The sequence below is a fragment of the Lutra lutra genome, chromosome 4 (genome assembly GCF_902655055.1).
Source record: "Lutra lutra chromosome 4, mLutLut1.2, whole genome shotgun sequence".
NCBI lineage: Eukaryota > Metazoa > Chordata > Mammalia > Carnivora > Mustelidae > Lutra > Lutra lutra.
In genome coordinates, this window is record NC_062281.1 from 96,615,893 (window position 1) to 96,640,744 (window position 24,852).

At 46.2% G+C, this 24,852-nt stretch overlaps 1 protein-coding gene across 3 annotated transcripts in view; it reads left to right on the forward strand.

Annotated features, from left to right (window-relative positions):
- The first annotated feature begins 581 nt into the window (after nt 1–581).
- VTCN1 (V-set domain containing T cell activation inhibitor 1) overlaps nt 582–24,852 on the forward strand; it is a 57,786-nt gene continuing 33,515 nt past the window's right edge. For all 3 annotated transcript variants that reach the window (XM_047724629.1, XM_047724628.1, XM_047724630.1), the window contains exon 1: nt 582–757. In XM_047724629.1, coding sequence (XP_047580585.1) covers nt 726–757 — 32 coding nt within the window. In that variant the 5' untranslated portion in view covers nt 582–725. The remainder of the gene's footprint in view (nt 758–24,852) is intronic.

Consider the following 24,852-nt stretch of genomic DNA (forward strand, 5'->3'; position numbering starts at 1 on the left):
TGTCAGTCAGTGTCTCTTGGGAGTGTGAAAGTCATGGTGAGGTGGGCAGGGCAGGCCCTCTCCCCTTTTTGCTGAGAAGAAGCCTGAAGACATCTGCCCTCCCAGCTGGGCCGTCTCAGGGGCCGAGGGGGAACTCAGTCCTCGGCAACAAACTCAGCCCTCTTGTCATCCCCACTCACAGCCCTCCTGCGGTCTCTTGGCATGAATTCCCTCCTGGAGATACCACACCAATGGTGACCAGCCTCTTTCTGATCATCCACTGCCCCCAAGGAGAGGGACTCCATCCTCCCTGATCCCTGGCACGGCCTGACCCTTTGAGCTATTCCAGGCCATTCTTATTTGGAGATTAAATTACCATCCCTACTGCTCCCTTCCAGAGTCAGGAGGAGAAGACGTGTGCTGCATAAAGACCCTGAAGCCGGGGGTCCAGACAGCTGTTGCCTCTTCCCCTCCGGCCAGGTCAGGGCCCAGAGAGGCAGCTCTGCAAGCTCAGCCTCCCCAGGCTGGCTGGGAGCAGGCAGTCTCTGCGCCTGCGGGGACTTCTGCCCGGCAGCCCTGTTTCCTCATACCTGAGCCGTCTGCCGCCACGCACCACTCCCCGCCTGAACACACTATTTAAGGCCAGCACACGAGAGCTGGCTGTGAGTCACAGCTCCGGGAGGGCAGCAGCAGCTCCACGTCCCCCAGCAGCCAGCACACCGAGGGAAGGGACCCTTCCCCTCACCATGGCTTCCCTGGGGCAGATCATCTTCTGGAGGTAGTGTACTCTTCTCTAGCTTAGCTGGTGAAGGGAATAGGGGTGAGATCTTTAGGGGGGTTGCTGAGGACTCCTGGGCTACCTGTACCCTTATCCGACCCAGCATTGGGCTGGCAAGAAGCCTGGCCAGACCTGAGCCTCACGGGACTTGATTGAGCATCATCACACCCCAGCCACTCAGGGCACTTATTCAGAGTTAGGCTGGTTTTCTGCCATGGAGAGCTGGCGCCTGCGCAGGCAGCTCTGGATCAGGGAACCTGAGCAGCTCTCAGGCTAAGAGCTCCTTGAGACATCGAGGCTCTTGGGGGGGCACTGAGCAGGGTGGCATGGGGCTGCGTGCTGGGATGGAAGGACACCAGTGACTAATGATGGGAGGGATGTAGGAGAGCCCACTATGCAGTCCCTGGAATGAAGCAGGTGAGCATACTCTGACCTTCTCTGGGGGTGTGAATTCCCAGTACTGCTGCGTAACCTGCACCAACACCCTCCCTCCACCCCCAGCTCCAGGATGGGGTCCCTAGTTCTTCGGGGGCTCCTTGAGGAGGAGACCCCTGCAGCTGCTGCTGAGAATGCAGGCCTTTGCTAAGGCCCCAGAGTCTGCTCACCCTGGGGGCTGGGGGCAGGGAAGGACACAGGAAGAAAGAGCGTTGGAGGCACAAATGCAGAAGGCAGTAGAGCTGATGGACTGGAGAATCCAAAGCTGAGAGCAGGGGCGAGGCTAGACGCCCATCATGAAGAAAGGAGAAAGCCTTATGTTTTGCTCCTCTCACTTAGGTACCTCTAGTTGCTTCTTTTCCCTCAGGACATCACTTCCTTTTCTGCAAAGAAAGAGATGGAAAGTGAAGGAAGGGTTTTCCTGAGAGGGTTGGTGATTCAATGTCCGTCACAACTCATGATGGTGTTTGGGAAGACAGGAAGGCTGGTACCTGTTGGTTTTGGGCATCGTTTGAGAAACAAGTCCTCTCATTTCGTGGTGTTTTTTCTAGTGAGAGGAAAAGAACAGAGGGAAGGAGGAAAGGAAAGCTCAGATTAACAGTAAAGTTTGTTGAGATGTTGAGGGAATATTGTTTCGCAGTGCAGCCTGGAAAATTCTCTCCCTTCAAACAGAATGGCAGCTCCATCCCTTGGGTCTATCTGGAATAGCTAGTCCTGCAACAGGGGTTGGGCGGGGGGCTCTGTGTGGCCAGTAAGGGTGCCGGGCAGCACTTCCCTTCCTGTGGCTGGTAAGAATGCTCTGCTCCCAGGAGAAGCAGCAGGTAGTGGAGAGCATCCATTGGGGCTTTTCTGCCCTGCAAGAACACCCCAGGAAGCACTGACGTCAGAGGAACTGGTATTTTGCCAGCACCTTTTTTCTCCATGCCCTGGGCTAGGTGCCATACAGACGCCTCCTTTAATCCTCACCAGAGCTCATGAGAGTTCATCATTGCCTCAGAGAAGTTAAGTCATGGGCTCGAGGCCACACAGCGTGCAGGAGACAGGGCAGCATTTAAATCCACTCTACCTAATTCTGAAACCCAAGCTCTGTCCTCTGGGCCATGCTTGCCCCCACCCCCGTCCCTGACCTGCCTGTCCCAGCTCCCCACACCCCCCACCCCCATTCCTCCATTATGTTTCTATAGATGTGAAACACTCCTCATGCAACAAGTGACTCTGTTGTTCTAAAGATGGATGTGTGGGCTTTCTAATAATACATTACAACCAGCCTGACTGGTTTGGTGGGAGGATTAGCAGGAAGTGGGTGTTCAAAATGCATATTCCCCCACCCTTCAGAGACCAAATGGAATCCACAGAGGCTCCTCTTGTTGGCCCCAGCATGCCTCATTAGCTATTTATGCTCTGCAATTGCAAAAGCAAAGACAATCCATGGAGCAGCAGAGCTTTTATGCAAAGAGACTACTGGGAAGACGGTCAATGGGTGGGCTCGGTGGGAAGCAGGGTCTGGAGAATTCATCCCAGGGAACCATGGGAGCCCACTTGGGGGAACCCAGGGTCAACTCTTGGCCCTCAAACCCTCTTTCTTTGCCATAATTTTCTTAATTCATAATAATTCCTTTTATTGAGGCGATCATGACCATTGGTGATGTGGGAGAGCTTATGAGAGGGCTTGGTGGTAGATTACTCTCTTAAATAATTACCAGAGAGCCTAATACCTTCAAATCTCATGCTCAAAGATGAACGCCAATCAGGGATGAAATACTGATGTGCAGTTTCTATCATGCCTGACCTCCTTAGTATATTTAAGCACTATGTGATCAGAATTTTCCTCCCCTCTTCCCATTATAGCTGTCAACAGGAACAGCATTTGCCCATGGGACATTTGTTGAGTACCTGCTAGGAGTCCAGGGGTGGAAAATTCATGACCCCTGCTCAGTGAGGTTATGTTCTGATCAACAACATTAACTGAGTACCTACTATATGTGGGGTGTTGGACTAGGAACTGGGGGAAAAGGAGCTAAGACCTTGATGAGATTACAGCCTAATGAGGAGAAGGATTCCCAGACAGATCATTCCAACCTGCTCTTCATAGGTCAAGAAATAATAAGAGCAGGAGGCAACAGCAGAAATTCCCTAACCTGAGGTTTTGGGGAAGGTTTCCTAAGCCAGGTGATGGCTGGATTAAGTCTTAAAGGATGAATTAGTGTGATCCAGATGAAGAAGGGTGGGAAGGACACTGTGCAGAGGAAAGAATAGAATAGAATAGAATTCATGAGCCAGCATGGGGTGTTGGAAAGCTACAAGCTACTCTCCTAGCATCATCATCAGTGTATGAAGCATTAGGCAAGGAGTGCTGGGATGAAACAGGAGAGGCAGATCCAGGTCATGCTAGGCCTTTTCTGCCAGGCTCAAAGTTAGGAATTTGTTGTTGTGATGAGGAGCCAATGAAGGATCTCAGGCAGGAGAATCTTGGTGGATTTCCTCTTAGGTGGGTTACTCCAGAGGTAGCATGGAGAATGGATATGAAGGCATTGAGCCTGGAGGCCAGGAGAAACAGTTGTGGTCCAAAGTATAAGAAATAATGAGGACTTCAAGTAGAGAATGATAGCAGGGATCTATAGGGGAAGATCAATTCCAGAAAGGTTTAGAACTTAAAATCAGTAATATATGATAAATGAATGGAGGGACAGGTAGGGTGGTGCAGAGTAGGAGTAGGTGAGGCAAAGGGTGGAGTCTGGAACATGCTCCCCCCGCCCTTTTTGTATTGCACAGAGTGAATAGAGAAGAGTGAGGAGAGAGATGAGAGTTAACTCTGGTACATGATGAATTTGAAGTTCCCCTGGGTCCTCTAGTTGGAGATGTTCAACAAGCAGTGGAAGGCATGCAGCTAAAACCAAGAGAAGCCAAGCCTGGAGATAGCAATTGAGAGTCAATGACTCACAGGCAGGGAACGATCACCTGGCATGTCTTCTAAGGAAAGCACATAGAGAGGGGGTAAGGAGGCAGGGATGGGAAACTAAAGAAAACCAAATTTTAAGGATGGGCAGAGGAAGAGGAGTCAAAGAAAGAACTGGGAGTCCATGGTGGGAAAGGTAGAGAAGAGACCAGGATAGATAAATCTCAGGGATGTCAACAGAGAAAAGTTTCATAGAGGTCCCAGGGCTGGAAGGGGTGTCATTTAGGCTCAGTAAGGTCTGGTGCTGATAGAGATCCAATCCTGATAAAAATATGGCCTATGCAGCATTTCAGCAAAACTCACATGGATGTGCTCAAAAAATGAAAAGAACATACTGCCAAGCAGACTCTGCACCCAAACGAGGCCAAGAAGGGGCGGGAATGGCTCTCAGTCTAGCCTGAAGAAGGGCTCATGGGTGCACAGTCAGCTGAGAACACCAGATAGCTGTAACATGTGATAGCTCTCCTTCCTGAAATCAGAGACACAACTGTAGCAGAAATGAGGCCCAGCTAGCAAAAGTTCGAATTTTTGTTTTGCTTTCCCTCCCTCCATCCTCCCCTCTCCTCCCTCCTTTCCTTCCTTACTTTTCCCTGGATTCTTCATCTATTCTTATTCTGACTCTTCAGTTAGAAGACTGGGGAAATCACCAGCAACGATTGGATTAATGAAGACCTGTCAAAGGAAGGAAGTTACTAGTAGAGAAAGAGCAGGAGTCTTTTTACCTGAGGAAGGTGCATGAAACACAAAATGAGGGAGACTAGAATAAGAGAGCTCAAGCAGCTTTGCTCTATAGTCTTGGTTTCCCGTTGTCCCTGAGTTTTCAATCTGGTGGTTGGCTCAAACATACCAGACGTTAATGGCCAGAGAAAACAGCGCTTGGCAGCACAATGAAAGTTTGCCTGATGAGAAAATCGTGAAAGGCCTGGCTTGGGGAGGATTCTCAGCACAGGACATGATGATACTTGAAACCCCATTGAGGGATGAGATGGGCCCAACTTTCAGACTCTCTGAGCCTACAAAATCTAAGGCTTCAGGCCCCACCCCCCATGAACAGAACAGGAAGTTAGAAAATGCGATAAAACTGCACATTAGAAGAAAGAATTAAACAGGTGGCACCTGTATTCCTGCCCCTATCAGAAGTACATCATCTTTTGAGCCGGCCCTCTTTCCCCATCTCCACCTCTTAAAACACCACTCCTCTCCTTCAACATTCAGCTCAAATGGTTTTTCCACTTTGAAGTCTTTCTGGATCTTTCTGGTTGCAGTCAGTTGCTCCTTTTAAGTTCATGGTTGGTCATGTTGATGGATTTCTGTTCCTGGTGCCCATCTGTTTCCCTCCATAGGGTTGGCCCCTTGAGGGGCTGGCCTTTGTCCTGTTCACCATTGTATGAAGGCAATGTAACACCATGGCTATGTATCTGGGCTCTGGGATCAGACCCTCTGGGTTCAAATCCTCCTGTCACCTTGAATGCTTATCCCACTGGAATTAGTCTGACTAATTAGCCTCTATAAACCTCAATTTCCCTATCTGTAAGATGGGGTGACAGTAGTACCTAACTCCTAGGGTTATGTGAATGACATGTGATGATTGTATGTCTGGCACATCCTAAGAGCTCTATAAATGTTAGCTATTGCTAGAATCATTACTTGCAATTCTACAATGCCCAATACATGACTAGCTCTCTGTAAGACCTTATTAACCTCAACTCCATGACCCCACTGGCCCTCCTGTCCCTTGAATAGATGTTCTTGTGAGACTATACTTTGGCTAAATCATGAATGGGATCTTCCAAAGACAGTTAACTCTAACAACACTCTGGAGAATGGTCAGAGTTTTCTAGATTCTTGTTTTGAAAAAAAAAAAAAATCAAGACCACCTCGCCTTCTATTGTTTATGAGACTGATACATAATCCACCTTTCAACCTGAGAATGTCTGGCTATGGAGATCTGACCAAGCACTAGGTAATGGTTAACTAGCTAAACCACCCCACACTCCTAATTATCTCCATTTCACAGATCCAAATGTTGAGGCAAGATGACTTGCTCAGTGTCTCCCAGCCAGCCAATGGGAGGAACCAACTGGTTCCCACTGGACCTCCATACTGACTGTTTTTAGAAGAGTATCTTTATAATTAGCGCTTACTCTTCTCCTGCCACTTGAAGCAAAACCCATCTCATACTGCAAAGCTCACTTCCTCTGGGACAAGAGACTGCCAGGGTTCTTAACCATGGAGGAAGGAGCTGTCCCCAGAACAGGCTGGTGCCTGTGGATTATGCGTCCCTGGTTTGTGTTATTTCAAGTAGCACACATCTACCTGAGCTCTAGATGAGTGAGCTGAGGAGGAAAACGTGACTAAAACTCAGGGAGAATTTCATGCTTTCAGAACTTGATAATTCAGACAGTACACCCCCTCATTTTATTGCTGAGACAATGAAAATAAATTGTGTGACTTGCCCAAGGGTTATGCAGTTTTAGAAAAGTGAGTACAACAGAGCTCTTTCAATAATCCTGTATTGCTCAGTGTCCCTAGGTTGGATGGCAGCCAACCACAATTTACCCAAACAGCAAGGTTCCCTAAATTGGAGAGACCAAAGCTTCCTCCATATTTACCTTTGACATATGGAAGGAGTAGAAATAATGTTAGTACTATAATTAAGCTAATGTGTGTTCATATTCAGCTCTCCACTTCTTAGCTGTGTGACCTCAAGTCATGTCACTTAACCCCTCTGTGTCTTCATTTCCTCCCCACTCAACTGGGGTTAACAACAGTACCTACCTCACACAGTTGTGCTAACCCCTGGAAGGGTTAGCACTTTATGTAGGAGTTACTCTTATTCAATTATTCCCTGCTACTCTTTTTACAGAATAACAAAGTGATTTGGAGGGAGGGAAAGGAAGGACAAGTCCAGCAGTGGCAGATGGGTTTAAGGGACCTCAGCATCTGAATTGTTCTGGGGCTTGAGTTAACTGGAGATATCTTCTTTCCTAGTCCTTGTTCGGTGAAATATGGGAACATCCCTGGCCACCCCAGTGACAACACACTTTACAAAACACTCCAAATCAGTCCCCAGACAGCAGTGGTGGGAACACCACCTGGGCCTGTTAGAAATGCAAATTATTTCCGGTTCCGCTCCCCCAAGACCTGTTGATTCACAGCCTGGGGGTGGGGCCCCAGCAATGTGGATTAACAAGCCACCCAGGTGATGTTGATTGGCTCTCAAACTCTAGAAACTGTAATAGAGTTCTGTCTGTGCTCCTTGATTCCTCGGGGAAAGCACAAGGATTTAACTCAGGCAGAGATAAATTTCACCTGGGATCATTTATCACCCCACATTCCTCCTTTAAAAATGTCCTAAAGAGGGACAGATGGGCCTTGATGAAAACAAAGGGAAAAACATGAAGTTTCTGCAGGTAAGAAACCCAGGTCATATTTCTCTTTATATTAGCTTTCCGCAATCCCAAACCATCTGCCTGGACCATCTCGGATTTACTAGCCCATCACTTCCAAATGTATTCCTACTCCCCCCAGCACAGCAGTAATGGGAGAAAGGGCAGACGGTTTCCCCTCTTTCTTTTTCCGCAGATTTAGAATGAAAAATTTCATAGGATAAAAACCATGAAAATTTGAGAAAGGGAGAGAGCATCCATAAAATTTAGGGGTATTGAATTGTCTCTTTTAGCTTCCTAAGGGCTCCTCATTGTGCTGTCTCCCACCCCTAACCCAAAATGGCCATTTCATACCTCTCCTCTCTTCAGTCCTCTTGCAGGTCCCCCCCTCCCCACCCACCTCCTGCCCCAGTCTCAGATGATTATCTTGCTGTATCCTTCAGAGAAAATAGGAGTCAGCAGACAGTACTCGTCATCTTTCCACTCCCAAAATTACCGGCTATACTCACCTGTGCCCTTTTTCTCTGCCTCCCTTCCTGGTATGGAGGATGAGCCCAGCTCCTGTCAAAGGGCAAACCCTCTGTGCCCTGGGTCCATGGGATCCATCTGGATCTCGCCTGCTGCTCGAGAATGCCTCTACCAGCCAGCATCCACCGTCCTCCCCGCCCCCCTTCTTTTATCCCTGTCAGCATGCAGCCCATAGGCAGTGTTTGCTACTTTCTAGGGGAAGCCCTCTCTCAGCCTTACAGCCTCTTCCAGCTCCCACCCCAGGTCTATTTTCCCTTCTCAGCAATCTTGCCAGAAGCACTGTCTGGAGTTACCGATCTGAGATTTGCGGTGTCATGAAAGGAATACGATGTGGTTCCCAGCACAGCCTAAAGCCGGCTGCCACTTTCTAGCCATGTGGCCTTGGGCAGGTTATTGATTCTCTCTGTGTCTGGGTTCCTCCTCTGTAAAACGAGGGTGATGTTAGAAACTGCATAAGACGACCGTGAGAATTTTGTGAATTAATACATATAGAGCACTTAGCAGACCCTTATTGTAAACCATGATTTTGTCCCCTCTATACCAAGGTATTGCTCCTGTCAGTGCCAAACCTAATGTGGATTTCTCTGTACCTATTTTCGCAACAGCATTCAATGCAGATGTCCCACTACCTACTTTTGGATTTCTTTTCTTGGTTTCCATGATACTACACTTTCCTGATTTCACACCCTCCTTCCTCTGTGATACTGGTATGGTCTCTTGGGGTTCACCTCTGCTTTTCTATGCCTAGTCCTGGTTTGGGATGGTTACAACTTCCTCTGCTGCCCCATGCAACTGGAAATCAACCAGGATCTTCCTCCGGGAACCTGCTCTGGTATGAGGACTTTCAGTCATTTCCAATACTTGATGATTGGTTCTAGTCTGCTAAAAAGCCTCAGGGTCCAGGAACAAAATATAATGGTATAGGGACAATCATCCTTTAAAAGGGCTGGCATCAGCTTCGGGATTGGGGTAGAGTCCGATAAGGATGCTAGGTTAAGTCGTGTACTAGCAAGTGCTGTGTAAGAAGATGGCCATAATGGGCCACCCTTCCTGGAAACAGCCTCAGTGCCTAGCAGGATTCCCCCATGTGCCTGCTTCTCATTCTGCTCAACCCATTATCCTGTCGCATCAGAGCAAGATGGAATCCAAGCAACATGCACGACTCAAACACCTCATAATCTCTGTGTTTAAGTACCTAAGACAGTGATTCCCAAAGTTGAGGCCAAAGGACACTGATACTGCAACAAAATTTTCCCCCGAAGAGTTTTGTAGTCAAGCAAGTTTGGAAGTGCTGAATCTTATTAGGCTGGATCATATGAAATTGTCAATGTTCCATTGTTTTCGACCTACAGAAATGGTAATTTCAAAAGGCTCAACCTAAAATGTATTCTTCTGAGACATTTACTTAGGCATAGTAGCATATTAAAGTCCTACAGGTAAAGAAGTCTGTTTGATTGTGATTGATGCAATGTTATGAAAATGTAATCCTTCTGAAAATAATACTTATTAATAAACATCAGGACACACTTTGGGAGTCTAGGGGCCAGAGTAATTAGGAAAGAACATAAGTCATGAATAGAAAAAAGCACATTAACGTGGGAGCTAGGGAGCAGCATCAGGGCTGAGCAAATGCACAGGAGGAAAAGAATAGGCTGGTATTTTCCATCCTGGGAATGCCCGCCCAGCTTTGATATTCAAAGTCCTATTTTTCAGACCTTCCCCTTATACATTAATTCTTCCCTGATGAACCTTCTTCCAAATAGACTTGTTTGTAACTGACACCTGCCCTTTGCTTCCTCCTAAAGTAGAGGGAGGACTCATGAGGTGACATCAATGGCTCACCCCATATTCCTCAAGTGACAGATACTAAATAATCATGGGTATTATTTTGACTGCCCTCTCATTACTGTAATTATTAATTAGTTCATCTTTTCTGGGTATTATCATTGTCCCGGTTCAGAAGTGTTCATCTAATTTGCTTACAACTGTGAGGTGAGTTCAGCTAATCTGGACACGGGAACAAGTCTCAGCCCCAGCGGCTGGTGCCCCAGGGAACATCTCACATACGCTCTATAAAGAAAGTGAGCACGTAGCCAGGTTTGAATTTTTTGCTCTCCGGGCGCCAGAGCCAAATGCCCATGACAGAGGATGAACTCACTGGACAGGGCAGATTCGGGTAGAAGAGAATGGTACACGGGCTTGGCCAGGACTAAATCCTCAGGGCTTCCATCCTCCCCAACCCCTGTCCCACTGTCTGGAGTTCTTCCCCTGAGTCATTTGTATGCTACCTAATGGCCATCACGGTGACCAAGCCTCTGTGGAGTGACGAGGTTTCTGGACATTTGTCAGCTCCTGCAGTCATCTAGCAGGTGTTAGGGGCAGGCAGGTATTATCTAATATTCTGGGGAAGAGGAGGAGAGTTGATAGTAGGGTGTTGCTTCCCTAGGAGAGGAGAGAGTTCATTAAAGTTGTTAATTGTAGCCTGGCGGGACTTAAGTGACATTAAATGGGGCCCTGACGGTTTTGTGTCCTGTGATGGAAGACACTGCCCACGGTGGGCATGCTTACAAAAGCAATGCTTAGTCTGCCGGGGGCATCGCTACAAACATTTGGTTGCCAGGAAGGGTAAAAATCAGCCTTTTGGATTTCTCATGATGTAACTAAAAAAAAGCCTTTGATTTAAGGATGCTGAAAGAGCAAACACAGGTAAGGCTTGAACAGGCCACATTGTCTCTCAGATCCTCACATCTCATTTGTCTTCTACCCGTAGAAGTCAAATGACCTTCATAATATTTGGGGAGCTCTGGGAGCAGCAGGAAGGGAAGGGGCACGGATGTTGCTACTTCTTTGGCTGCATGATAGATAGGAAGAGGGTGGGATTAGAACCAGAGGGACCTGACTCAACTCCCCTTTCCAAATCTATACTGTGTAATATGCCGGTAATTTCTCCTGTTAAGTAAGGACAACAAATGGACAGCCCAAAACCTCCCTGGGGATCAAAGGTAATTAGGCACAATAGATTATCCTAACAGTGACATTGACGGCAACACATAGCTCTCTTGCATTACTTACATGTCTACTTCTTTCATTAGAAGTTGTCTCACCCATTTGAAGAAGATAACTTTTATTTTTTTATTAGATTTTTTTTTAATTTACTTGACAGAGCAAGCATAAGTAGGCAGAGAGGGGCAGGCAGAGGGAGTGGGAGAGCTGGCTTCCTGCTGAGCTGGGAGCCCGATGCCGGGCTTGATCCCAGGACCCTGGGATCATGACCTGAGTTGAAGGCAGACGCTTAACCGACTTAACCACTCAGGCACCCCAAGAAGATAACTTTTAAAAAGCACCAAGACCCATATACCAGGGACTTTAAAATAGGCAGAAATATTAAAAGCAATGGTCATACAGGCCTTATCGTTCATTTCCTTTTGAATACAGCTTTCAAAGAGTCTGTCCATGTTAGGGATGTAGCCCCACACTGTGGCTCTCTCGGACAACTATGTCAATTCTGGTGGTGGCCTTCTTGTGGGATCACCTTACACTCCCATAACCTTATAATCATGGCCTCCTGTATTAGGTTCTTCCTGTGTCAATACAGTTCTACAAGTTCTGCATACATTACTGATTAATTTAACAAATATTTATTGATCATCTTTTTTGTACCTGGTGCCAGAGTCCCTAGGGTTACAGTCATGTACCAGCATCACTCAGAGTACAGATGAGAAGAGACAGATGGATAAGCACGTAATTAAATACAGTACTCTACATGCCATTGCAGACGAGTTTCAGAATGCTTTGAAATCGACTTCTAATCCAGTGTTGGTTATTAGAGAGAATCAGAAGGTGGCTTCTGAATGGGAATTAGTGAAGCAAGGAGAAGTGGGAAGAACATCCAGGCAAAGTGCAAGGTGTACGGGGTGAGGCAGGTGGGAAGACGAGTGGGAAGGCAGAGCAGGGACCAGAGCAGCCCCTGGAGAGATCAGCGCGGGCTAGATTTAACCTCAACAAATGGAAGAGGTTGGCTTTTATCCTCCCATTCTGCAGCTGAATAAATTAAGGCTTAGGGTGCCGTGAGAAAGTAAAGGGAGAGGTTTGGGGGAAAGACTAGAAGATGTGCAAAACCAGCAGAGGAGATCAATCACTTATGAGAATGATTTTCAAATGAGTGAGGAGAGAGGATGAGATCAGGAAGCCCTGGGTTAATGGCAGGACTTTGTGAGGCCCATTACTTATCCTTTCTGCAAGGGACTGTGAATTTCACTACTTAACCATTATCACAACTGTTGAATATAATATACACAAAGGGAGTTGAAAGCAGATTCTAGATCTATCTGCCTCCGAAGTCTATACCCTTTCCTAGTTTAGAAAGAAATTTATTTTATTTTTTTTTTAAGATTTTATTTATTTATTTGTCAGAGAGAGAGAGGGAGAGAGAGCAAGCACAGGCAGACAGAATGGCAGGCAGAGGCAGAGGGAGAAGCAGGCTCCCTGATGAGCAAGGAGCCCGATGTGGGACTCGATCCCAGGACGCTGGGATCATGACCTGAGCCGAAGGCAGCTGCTTAACCAACCGAGCCACCCAGGCGTCCCAAGAAATTTATTTTATTTTTAATGCTAAGAATAAGTGGTTGGAGCAGCTGGGGAAGTCAGGGTGCCCGGGCTGGTGGCAAGGTGACTCTGATGAGGTCATTCCCTTTAGGTCCAAAGACTTGATGGCTATACTATGTCAGAGCCCAGCTCCCCAGGAGCCTCAGTGTCAAAACCTCAAAAGCCATGTTCCACTGTCTTTCTTTAAAAGTCCTTCGAAATAAAACTATGTCAGCAAAGAGGGATATTGGTATGAGAAGAGGTGTTTTGATACTGTAAAGCTATCAGGTTCTTGGTCCTTTTGAGGCACCAGAAGGACTTTTTTCCTTAAAGAGGTCCCCCCAAACTTCTGTGCTTAAACTGTAGGAGAAGATTAAAATTTTAAAAGTTTTGGGGTGCCTGGTTGTCTTCGTTGGTGGAGCGTGTGACTCTTGATTCTAGGGTTGTGGATTCAGGTCCCACACTGGGTGTAGAGATACTTAAAAATAAAATCTTGAAAACAAACAAACTTCAAAAGCTTTTGACCATGACCAAAACTGGGGGAAAAAAGGAAAAGATATTGGGTTACGGACATTGGGGAGGGTATGTGCTATGGTGAGTGCTATGAAGTGTGTAAGCAGGATGATTCACAGACCTGTACCCCTGAAACAAATAATATATTATGTGTTAATTTTAAAAAAAGAAGAGAAAAGGTAAATCTGGTTGTTTTCTCATATTTCCAGGTTGTCATTTTCTCATAGACAAATTCCTAGATCAACAAAATGCTCGACTTTCATAGATTTAGCAAATAGGTAATTATCATTGCCCTAATACTGACCCCCAACGTATTCCATTTATTCTAATAAAGGTGTTACCTAAATGTAAATGCCAATTGTCCAAGACAAAAAATATGGGGTCTATGAGAGAGTCTGTTTGATATGTGTATAAAGGATCTTGCTAGCTTCCCCGTTTCCTACCCTTAAGCAAGTACAATTGTAAAGTAGTAGGTTGCAAGATGGTGGGTTTTCTCTGGCATTCCCCAAAGAGGCCAAACTGTGAAGGAAGTGTTTTTTATTTATCTGAAAATTCCAGCTCCTAGTGCGGCTGCCCACCTGGGCTTCCTAGAACTGAGGCTGTTCTCAAACCATCGTGCCAGGCAGGTGTGAACAGCCTATCACGTTAGGAACACATCTGCTCACTTAAAATGAAGGCAAACCAGTTGTGGGTAACTTCTAGCCCGTATGCACTGGGTCCCCTCTCTGACTCTACCAGTGTAAACCACTGACTCATGAAACTGCTTTAACTGTTTCTGTTTTCATGGCATCACGTTGAAAGACTGTTCACTCACTGTCGGAAAGACAGGTCAAACCTGAAGAAAATAGTGGTTTCTTTGCAAAACGTGTTTTCCTTACTTGTTTTACTTATGTAATGTGGGATTAGTGTGGAAACTTTGGGAAATACAGAAAAGCATGGAAGAAAAAATATCAAAATCTGTATCATCCCTAACTGAGGGATAACCACTGTTATTGTATCCTTCCAGTCTCTTTCCTCATTATTTGTATTTAACAAATGATATCATACAGTGCATATTATCTTAGAAACTTTCAGGATGCCTGCTTGGTGTGATGGGTGGAGATCCGACCCTTGACCTCGAGGTCATGAGTTGAAGCCCCACGCCGGGTGTGGAGATTACATAAAGAACATAACATCTTAAAAAAGAAACTACTTTCTTTTTTTAAAGATTGTATTTATTTATTTGACAGAGAGAGATCACAAGTAGACAGAGAAGCAGGCAGAGAGAGAAGAGGAAGCAGGCTCCCCGCTGAGCAGAGAGCCTGATGCGGGGCTCCATCCCAGGACCCTGAGACCATGACCTGAGCCGAAGGCAGAGGCCCAACCCACTGAGCCACCCAGGCGCCCCAAGAAACTACTTTCTATTTACTGGCTTTGGGAATATGTCTCATATAAATAAATGTTCTTGGGTGATGTGATTCTTCACAACTACATAGTATCACCTCCAATAATGAACATTAATTCACTCACTCAGTTCTCTGTTCTCGGACATGTAGGCTGTTTTCAATGATTGACCTGCAATTACTATGTTAATTTTAACTTGCCTTTTAGTTGCCATCTCTAGGAATGCATCTTTTTTGTTCTTTAGAATGAGTTCTTAGAATTACTGGGGGCGCCTGGGTGGCTCAGTCGCTAAGTGTCTGCCTTCGGCTCAGGTCATGATCCCAGGGTCCTGGGATTGAGCCCCACATAGGGCTCTCTGCTGGGGAAGTGGGGGCTGAAATCCTTCTCCCTTTCCCCTGCTTGTGTTCCCTCTCCCGCTGTCTCTTTCTCTATCAAATAAATAAAATCTTAAAAAAGAAGAAGTTGAATTACTGGATGGAAGCTTGCTAGGTACATTGTAAGGCTTTTGATACACATGAACAAATTGTACCCCTCCTCACCCTAAAGTGTGCATCAACTCACAGCCCTGCCAGCCATCTAGATTCCCCAAAATAATAACGTCTGCCTAGGCCTTTTCTAGGACCAGCACTAACCCTTGCCAATGTTTTGAAAAAGAAATTTTTCAAAAGATCTAATGTTCCCACTTTTTCCCATTTCTGAGGCTTTCTTTTTCATGCCTTAGCCTTCTTAATTTACTGGCTGACCCTACTATCAGTAAAATATCTAATACTCATTTACACCCAGGTCTCAGTGACTAATGAGATAAAATATTGTACTATACATTTTAATCAGGCACAAAACCAAAGGGCTAAATTTCTTATAGGGTTTCACTTTATTATCAAGCTACTGATGGCACAGACTGTGGCGTGGAGAAAGCCCTAGAGGTGGTAAAACAGAGGGTCAGCTGTTCCCCTAACCCCCCAGGGCTGCCCTTTGCCAAGTCTCTCATGTGGAGTGACAGAGGAAACAATGAAATACTCACAGCCTCTTCCTTCTCGACCCAACCCCTCAGGAAAATCTTGGGTGTTTTCTGCTGAGTCTCTCCCCCACCCTCCAGCTCATGAAGAATTCAGTGGAGTGAACCCTGCAGAGAACACTGAGAAAGGTCTAAGAGAGAGGAGGGAGGATTTGCTGGTGAGAATGGACTTAAAGTCATGAGGGACAAGAGACCAGGGAGTGGACTTCAGAGAGTTTCAGGGAAATGTCAAGAATGAAGAGCTTGGGTTAGCTCCTAAGGAGGATAGAAGTTGCAAAAGAGGATTTTTTAAAAGAAGTTTTGCTGTGCACTGTCCTTGTAATGCTCTTGATGTTTTCCTGGATGTCCAGTGGTTTCAGTGAAAGTTTTCCATTGGGTTGGTATGTCTTTGATGGTGACACTGCCAAACACTGGACCACAGGATTATTGGGCTTTCCATAGGTTATAATGAGATCATGTCTTTGGGGGCACCTGGGTGGCTCGGTCCGTTAAGTGTCTGACTCTTGATCTCAGCTGGGGTCTTGATCTCAGGGTTGTGAGATCGAGCCCCATGTGAGGCTCCATGAGGAGCCTGCTTTTAAAAAAAGATGAAAAAATTTCGTGTCTTTGGAGCGAGACAATATTTATGCATAATAATGAAAAGCTGCTTTCTAAATGTACATTTATATTTAGCTACTCATTTTAATTATTCATATAAAATCTTTCCCAAAAAGTTATTTAAGGAGAGATAACCCTGAAATAAAATATGGACTGCCATTCAGTTGGGCTGCCTCCTGGACGTATTTTGGCTCGGTAGAAGAAAAATACATTCCAAAATCAGATCAGCTCAGTCTGGTATTTATCAAACACTTAAGATGAGTCAGGCCCTGTGTCTGACACTTAGGGGAATAAATGTGACTGATATATTGATTCAGCATGACCAGTAGGTTCTAATCAAAGCGAAATTTTATTTTTATCTCTCTCTGACCTTTTAAAGTGCACTCAGTAGGGAAATACATGACGAAATTTCCGAGCGCTCCGATGAAAACTTGGCCTCTCCCCCAGGGGGCTGATGTGCCCGCAGCCCCCCGGTCCTGGGAAGGGGCACTTCTCACATGACTCAGTGCTCAGGTCCCCTCCCCTGCCCTCCTCCAGGTATTCTACCGGTGAGGGCTCATCATGACTCCAGGGTATCTGGCCTGTTGGACAAACTTACATATGCCTTGCCTCGTACAAGGGCAAATGACCTTCAAATGCAGCCCTGTGTTCCTTCTGCCCCCTATGTTCCCTATGTGAACCCCTGTCTCTGTCTCTTTCTCCCTCACTGACCTGTTCTAGACCACATTAAATTTCTCAAGTATGATTTAGGGTCTAGCTCATGGTGTCTCCAGCACACACCAACTGTGTGCTTGGTGCATTGATGATGCACAGGAGTTTCTGTCCTCAGAAACAACCTCACGAATCTGAGCCCCTTTTATATCCTTCATCTGATTGAGGTGTCTCAGAATCATGGAACTGGCTATCAATGCTCCCCTTTTAAAAATCTGCAGAGAGGGGCACCCGGGTGGCTCAGTTGGTTAAGCGGCTGCCTTCGGCTCGGGTCATGATCTCAGGGTCCTGGGATCGAGCCCTGCATCAGGCTCCCTGCTCAGCAGAGAGCCTGCTTCTCTCTCTCTCCCCCTCTCCCTGCCGCTCTGCTTACTTGTGCTCTCTCTCTAGCTCTCTGTCAAATAAACAAATAAAATATTTTAAAAAATAATAAAATAAAATAAATTTAAAAATTAAAAAAATAAAAATCTGCAGAGAGGCGTGGGATCTTGCTTTGGTATTCTGTCTCTATTGTATCTTGGAGCCCCAGCTAAAACTTTCAACTCAACATCCTATGACGCAAAAAGGACAAGGGACAGTGCCTGCTATTGAGAAGTTTAGAGGAGGCCAGAGGAGACACAAATGTGTAAACAGATCATTTCAATTTGATGTGACAAGCATTGGGACAGAAACGTGTACTGGGGACAGCAAGGACACGGAGACAGCTTCTGATACAAATTGTCGCCACTTTCCCTCAAACATTATCTGGAGGAAAGCCATAGGCAAAAGAATGAGGAGTCCATGTGGCTTACATGGGAGCTCAAAGAATGTGGTGTTTGCCTGGGAACCTCATGCTTCACAACAAAAGCTACTGAGGTGTCCCCGCATTGACCTGTGTCTGACCAAGTGCCTGGGGAAATGAAAAAGATGACAGGTTTGAGGAAATAGCGTGTAATTGGTTAAAGTAGCTAGGAAGAGGATCCTTTTCTAAGTGTTTGAAAGGAGGCCCAGAAATCATGGCAGCCAAATGTAAAAATAGTAATCCTCTCTGAATCTGCCTTGAGATAATGTAGACACAGGGCAGGTTCTGGGGCCAAGGCAGCTCTGAGGCGTGTCACCACCGTGCTCCCAGCTCCGTGACATCTGTGAACGCAAAGGAGACATCTCCCCACACACAGCCCTGGCTGCCAGCGGTAGAGAGGGAAAATAAGCACCCTTGTCCGCGAAATCTACCTTCTCATTCTCTGCACATTCTCTCCCCTCCAATTCCTTCTTTTCCTTTGCAATAAATAGCTCATTGAACTTGCTCAGTCCCCAACCCCAACCCAAAACCTAGCGATACACAATTGTCAAGAAAATACTAAATGACTAAGAATGAGCTTGCTTGTCCAAAGCCGCTGAGGCAGGAGGAAAGGGAGCTGTGAGCAGTTAGGGCCTCCACTGAAGCTTATGCTGCTGAGCCCAGAACCCCGGAAATGTCCCATCCAGCTGTCCAAACAGGTCCAATCCACTTCCCGCACTGAGAACACCCTACCACGGACACACAGCCACAGGCCTGTTATATTTTGTTATTTTAACTCTTGTCCCTCTGAGCCATTGACAGAACCCAGAAATTCAAGTCCTTATGAATCTACACTACCCCTTTCAGACCTCTCATACATGTCAAACCACTGTTGCCATTTTTGGAAGGATCGCCCCCACAACCAGAGACCATTTCGAAGAAGTGAAGCAGCATGTCATGTCCAGGGTATCCCCGACCCCGTTAGACTCTGACTCCTCTGGCAGCCTCTGGAAACCTCCTCTAGGAGAATGGTGCTGGCTTTCACTGCGTAGTAGGAAACCCAGCCGGATGGAGAGTTCCTACATTTCCACCAGTCATCCCTGCCTCTTGTCTTCTGCAGCCCCTTCCCACCCCAGTCTGCACTGCCCCATCCCCAAGGCCATCCTGAGTTTCTTCTCAGCTCTGGTGGCCACCGGAATGGTCCTATTTGACTGAAATGTGACCTTCCATCCTTGATTTGGGGCAGAGATGCCTAGAAAGGGGGAAGAAACTAAGAAGCCATTATAAATATGAAACTAACAAGGCTAGTTTCTTATCCTGACTTCTGAAATCTAAGTCAAGGTAGATGTGGCTGGTGCAGCTTTAAGAAATCTGATATCACTTCCTTTTCTCATCTCCATCTAGCCTCCTGAGAAACAAAGCTAATCAGTTTCTAGACCAAGGGAAAAATCGGGGAGGCAAGGTAGGAGGCAATCCTACCAAGGTAGGATTCTTGGTCCTCAGCAGAATCTGCTTCTAACTGTCCCCGAAGGAGACCTTCCTCTCCTGACTCCACCCTCCACCCCTTTGGCCTGGAGAACAACCCAGTTTGTAACCACCATCACCCTCTTCTGCACATGGACCCTGGCCTCATGGGAGAGGAAAGGAATATAATATTTTTTTTTTAAGATTTTATTTATTTATTTGACAGAGAGAGATCACAAGCAGGCAGAGAGGCAGGCAGAGAGACAGGAGGAAGCAGGCTCCCTGCTGAGCAGAGAGCCCAATGCGGGACTCGATCCCAGGACTCCGAGATCATGACCTGAGCCAAAGGCAGCGGCTTAACCCACTGAGCCACCCAGGCGCCCCAGGAATATAATATTTTTTAGATCCTCTGCTTTTACAGGCCAGACTCTATCCTATAGGTGTTATATACACTACGAAGAAAGGCACCAAGGGAAGGTCGTTCCCTCCCTGGCCTTCAACTATTTCTTCCCTGAATTCAGAGCATTAAAAAGATGGTAATGGTACCCACTAATGCCCCACCAACCGGCAGGTAATTCAAAGTACAAAAGGTACAAAACCTTAAAACACACACACACACACACACACACACACACAAATGTATATACAAGTTAAAATTAAACCACTTCCCTCCAGCGTTCCTGGTTGGAGGACACACTGAAACTTAACTGATCTCTGGTCCCATTGTGAGTGTTGGTCAGGGGTGGGAAGGACAGGTTGCCCTTCCGGCTGTGCTGATGCCACAAGGTCATGCTCACAAAGAACCCAGGGCTGCCTGGGCTTTAGGCGCTGCCCAATAAAGATTGCTTTGGCCCATCTCTGGAAGTTCTTCTAGCTTGGACCCCTGTCACTTGTTCCTCTAACTAGTTCAATGTTGCCCGACACGAATTCTCTGGAAGACCACAAAGACTGATTCTACCCCGCAGTGGAGGTATAAATCTTATTTTTCCATTTTCGTGGCATCATCTACTAGTCTGTGAATCGGGCACGAAGGCTTCATGTTGGGTGCCATATTCCCTCCATGTCATTTCCGTGTCTGTAATATCCGCTGGGCACTAGAGCTATTCTTCCTATCCTGCGTTTCCTGTTCTCTCAGCACACTGAAGGTATCATTCCATCATTTTTTCTGGCATCCCTTGTGGCTTCAGAAAGCAAGCTATTAGTTTGTCATTCCTTTCCGGGTAATCTGTCTTTTCTCTCTTCCCGCTTCTAGGATCATTTTGGTTTTTGCTCATCAGAGGCATTATGAAGTCACCTGTAGCTTTTATTCACCCTACCTGAGTTTCACTGAGCTTCCTGAATCCTCAAATTGGCATCTCACATCAATACTAAAAAATACTCAGTCTTCTTCTCCTCGGGTATTGCCTCTCTCCCCCTTTCTTTACCTCCGATCAGATATATCTTAAAATTTCTCATTTTGGCCTGGGAGTGTCTTACCCTCTTTTTCACATTTTTCATCTTGTTGTTTCCCTCTACCGCCTCATGTGTAATTCTTCAATTCTCACTCGTGCTTAACCGAGTCTCCCCTCCAGTTGTATGCAGTCGTAACTTAACTTAAAAAGCTTCAATGATTTGTTTTTCATTTCTAGACACTCTGTATGGCTGTCTTTCAAACCTTTATCCGGTCAGATTGCATCTCTTGCTCCTTCCTCAAGCGTCCCATTCCCTCCTTCCATCATTTGAACACACTGAAAAGCCTTATTTTATATTCTGTACTCTGTGGTTTTTGTATCTGACATCTTTTCGTTCCAAATCTGCGGCTTGTTTCTACCAGTTCTTGTTCATGGTAACTTTTTCCTTGTGATTTTTTTTAAAGATTTATTGATTTATTTGACAGAGAGAGACACAGCAAGAGAGGAAACACAAGCAGGAGGAGTGAGAGAGGGAGAAGCAGCCTTCCCGTGAGCAGGGAGCCTGATGTGGGACTCGATCCCACGGCTCCAGGATCATGACCTGAGCTGAAAGCAGATGCTTAACGACTGAGCCACCCAGGCACCTCTTCCTTGTGATTTTTTATTATGAGCTTATATAGTTGGGGGAATTTCAGTAGATGAAATCCGTTGAGGCTTGGACTGAGAGCGCATATCTTCAGAGAAGGTTTGCCATTGCTCCTATGAAGACTTGGTCCCTTAGCAATGAGGAACCCTTTCCACTTGATTCTTTAGGTTCCTTGGGAACAGGAGGCCTTGTGAAATCAGGATGCAGACCTGCTTGACAACTGGCTGGTATACACACCATATCAGGGTAGGGTTGCTTTCTCTTCCCCCAAAACCGAGACCACATGAGGTGGTCATGCTTTGGAGGAACAGGGGTCCTAGATTATGTGAGTCCCCAATTCAGAGTCCCCAGCTTGCGTGGGCCCTTAGCTTTGTCACTGTCTTCTGCACACTCTTAGGTTGGAAACTTTTGGCCACTGGAAGGCATGGACAACCACTGTGTGCAGCGCCCTCCTACCTGTCTGGATTCAGGAGTTTCCTTCGTTTTTAGCCTTGACTCTGCAAACTTCTACTCTCTTGCCAGCAAAACCAGTGTTCAAAAAACATGTGTGTGGTTTTTGGTTTGATTCAGCATGCAGAGCATTTTTAAAGTAAGATTGTTATTTTTTAAAGGATATTTCTAGCCACTGTTGCTGGAAATTTACATTTTCCTTTCCCAACAAGTTCCGTTTTCTTATTAGAGGGACATCTCTATTTTGTAAATCACTTGCAGAAAGAGATGACGGAAAGGACCCAAGTTCAACAAGTGATCACACACAGCTGTTATCGATTAATTCCACCTCCAGGTTCACTTCCTGTCCTCTCCCCCACATCCCACCAGCTAGGTCTTCTATTCCCAGCCCTCCCAGGCAATGCGTTAAAATTCATGGCACCAGCAAGATTTCATAGACCCTAATTTTTAAAAAGATTATCTTCCTTTAGAGAAGAATATAAATGATAATTTCTCCCATAAAAGGCTGCTCAAAATCTAAGACTGCATTAGTTTCCCTTAGTAACACAGCATGGATATTTGATTTATTCATTAATTCAACAACTTTTAAATACTATGCGCTAGGTACTCTGAGGGAATACTTCTCCAAGGTGAAGCATTTATTCAACAAACATTTATTAAGTCCCTACCATGTTCTAAGAACTGGAAGAACAGCAGGAATAAAACGCAGAGTTAAGAAACAGCCTGGCGGGGCGCCTGGGTGGCTCAGTGGGTTGAGACTCTGCCTTCGGCTCGGGTCGTGATCCCGGGGTCCTGGGATCGAGCCCCACGTCGGGTTCTCAGCTCGGCGGGGAACCTGCTTCCCCCTCTCTCTCTGCCTGCTTCTCTGCCTGCTTGTGATCTCTCTCTCCCTCTGTCAAATAAATAAATAAAATCTTAAAAAAAAAAAAAGAAAGAAAGAAATAGCCTGGCATCTTTAGAGGCCCAGAGTAGTTTAGAAGAGTTGAAACATGGAAGTAGGGGGCCAGAAATGGGGCAAGAAATGGAAAGACGTATCCACACATTTATGTAAATTCTTCTCGAGCTTGTATTTGTGTTAGAACTGTTTAAACTTTCAGAATTCATATACATTCCTTACTTTTTAAGATCAAATCAATATTTTATATTTAGATTTAAATTTTAAGCTTTTACTAAAATATGGTATTTGAATATGTAGAAGTCTACACCAGAAGATAAAACAGAAATTTTGTGTCTCCTAGTAGTTCTGTAACCAATTAATCCCTGGGTTAGTGCCAAGCTCTGGGCCAGCCATGGGTTAGGGTGGCCCACAGGGTCTGGGGTGGGAGTTGGGGGTGGATACATGAGAACGCAGCAGAATCTTCTTGCACAGAGTATCTGGCTGGGAGTCCTGACCTGGGGGAATGCGGGAACCATGAATCTACAGGAGAAAGCTGAGACTGATGCCCGGGAAGTCAGGCTGGAACAGGGGAAAACGACCAAGCAGCCTGGTCCACAATCACAAGGAGGCCTTGGGTTCAAGCCCAGCTCCAGGACACAGGCTGGGTACAGGGAAGGCCTGGGAAGGCCAGGGAAACTTTCTTTGTGTTTGCTACAGATGAACAGGCGCACAGAGGGATTTATAATCTTTTTTAATTTGGTAATTAGCATATAATGTATTATTAGTTTCAGAAGTAGTCAGTGATTCATCAGTGCTCATTACGTCAGTGCCGAGCTTCGTGCCCGCCCCCCAGTTACCCCCTCCCCCACCCTTCTCCCCTCCAGCAATACTCAGTTTCTTTCCTGAGGTTAAGAGTCTCCTGTGTTTTGTCTCCCTCTCTGGTTTCCTCATTTCATTTTTTTCTTCTCTTCCCCTGTGTTCCTCTGTTTTGTTGCTTAAATTCCACATATCGGTGAGATCATGTGATAATGGTCTTTGTCTCACAGAGGAGTTTAACTCAAAGATGACTGTGGAACCTGGAGCAGCATGTGTTCCCCTTCCATCCTTGGTGTGAGCAGCCAAAGCCTGTCGTGTGTGAGAGAGAACAGCCCAGGGTCAGTGGGTGAGGGGCATGGCTTTGGCAGACTGGGCCCCCAAGGAATGGGTCAAGCTGTCTAACTGCCACACGTCCACCTCCCGAGCTTCCTACGGCCACACCTGCAGGACCACGCCCGCACCTACACAAGGAGATGTGGGTCCTAGCAGGGGAGGATTTGCGGTGGAACTCAGGGTAGGACTTTGGGAAGACAGAACAACATATCCCTTTATGATTTCCGGCATACACTGGTCTGCTTTTCACTGAGGACTTTCCTGGTATGACTAAAAGAGAATGAATGAGAGACGCCTTGGGGGGTACAAATATGACATTAGATCCCACTGCAGAACACAGAGACATCAGACCGCCTGACAGGTATGTGTTCCAGTAAAGTTCTGAGGGTGATAAATAGACTCGTTTCCGGCTTTCCTAGTGACAATGAGCCGATCCCCAGACTAGGATCTCTGAGAGAAGACAGCCCAAGTACTTCTCTGAATCTGTTCTGTGACAGCGCAGGTTTCCTGAAGGCAAGTAAGGAATGAAAAGTCACCACAGTCACTGTGGCTTTCAGCTGTTGAAAAGGGAAGCTAGACTCCAGATCATTCCGTCTGTGCGCCACCCATCTGTCAGAGCCCGGCTCACCAGGACTATGGGAGAGGCTTACAGGAAACGTGCTCACCCCAGAGAGAGACTGCCCTGTCCTCCCCTATCCAGCTTCTCAGTTCCAGCTCCTGTGTCCTCGCCTCCTGAACCCCAGTGACTGGCCCTCCTTCTCTCTCTCTGTCCCTGCCCTCTGAGGTTCCCCTCCTTGCCTTACCCCCTGAAATCCACTAAGGAAAGAGAAAGGAGAGCACGCTCTGGGTTGGGACTTCAGGAAAGGTGTCAGAGACAAGGCAGAGCTGACCCGGTTTTTGAATGGGGCCTGCCTTTCACAGCTAGAGAAGTGGTAGAAAAATGTTATAGGCAGAGGGCAACAGGGGGCAATGAACAGATCCGTTTGCTGAGAATTCACGGCTCCAGAAGGAGAGAAGGGTCGCATAGATTATATGGGGCCTTTTAGGAGGGTCTTAAATTCTAAGCAAAATTTGAACTTGATCTACAAGCAATGAGAAAGCACTTAAATTGGAAGATACTGAGAAGGGCTAAAAATAAGAATTAACATTAATAATTTAAAAACAATAATTAAGATCTATAGAAAGCATAGTTGTTTCTTTGACCCTAACAGAGATTCTGTGGACATAGTAGTGCTTACTGTGGACGT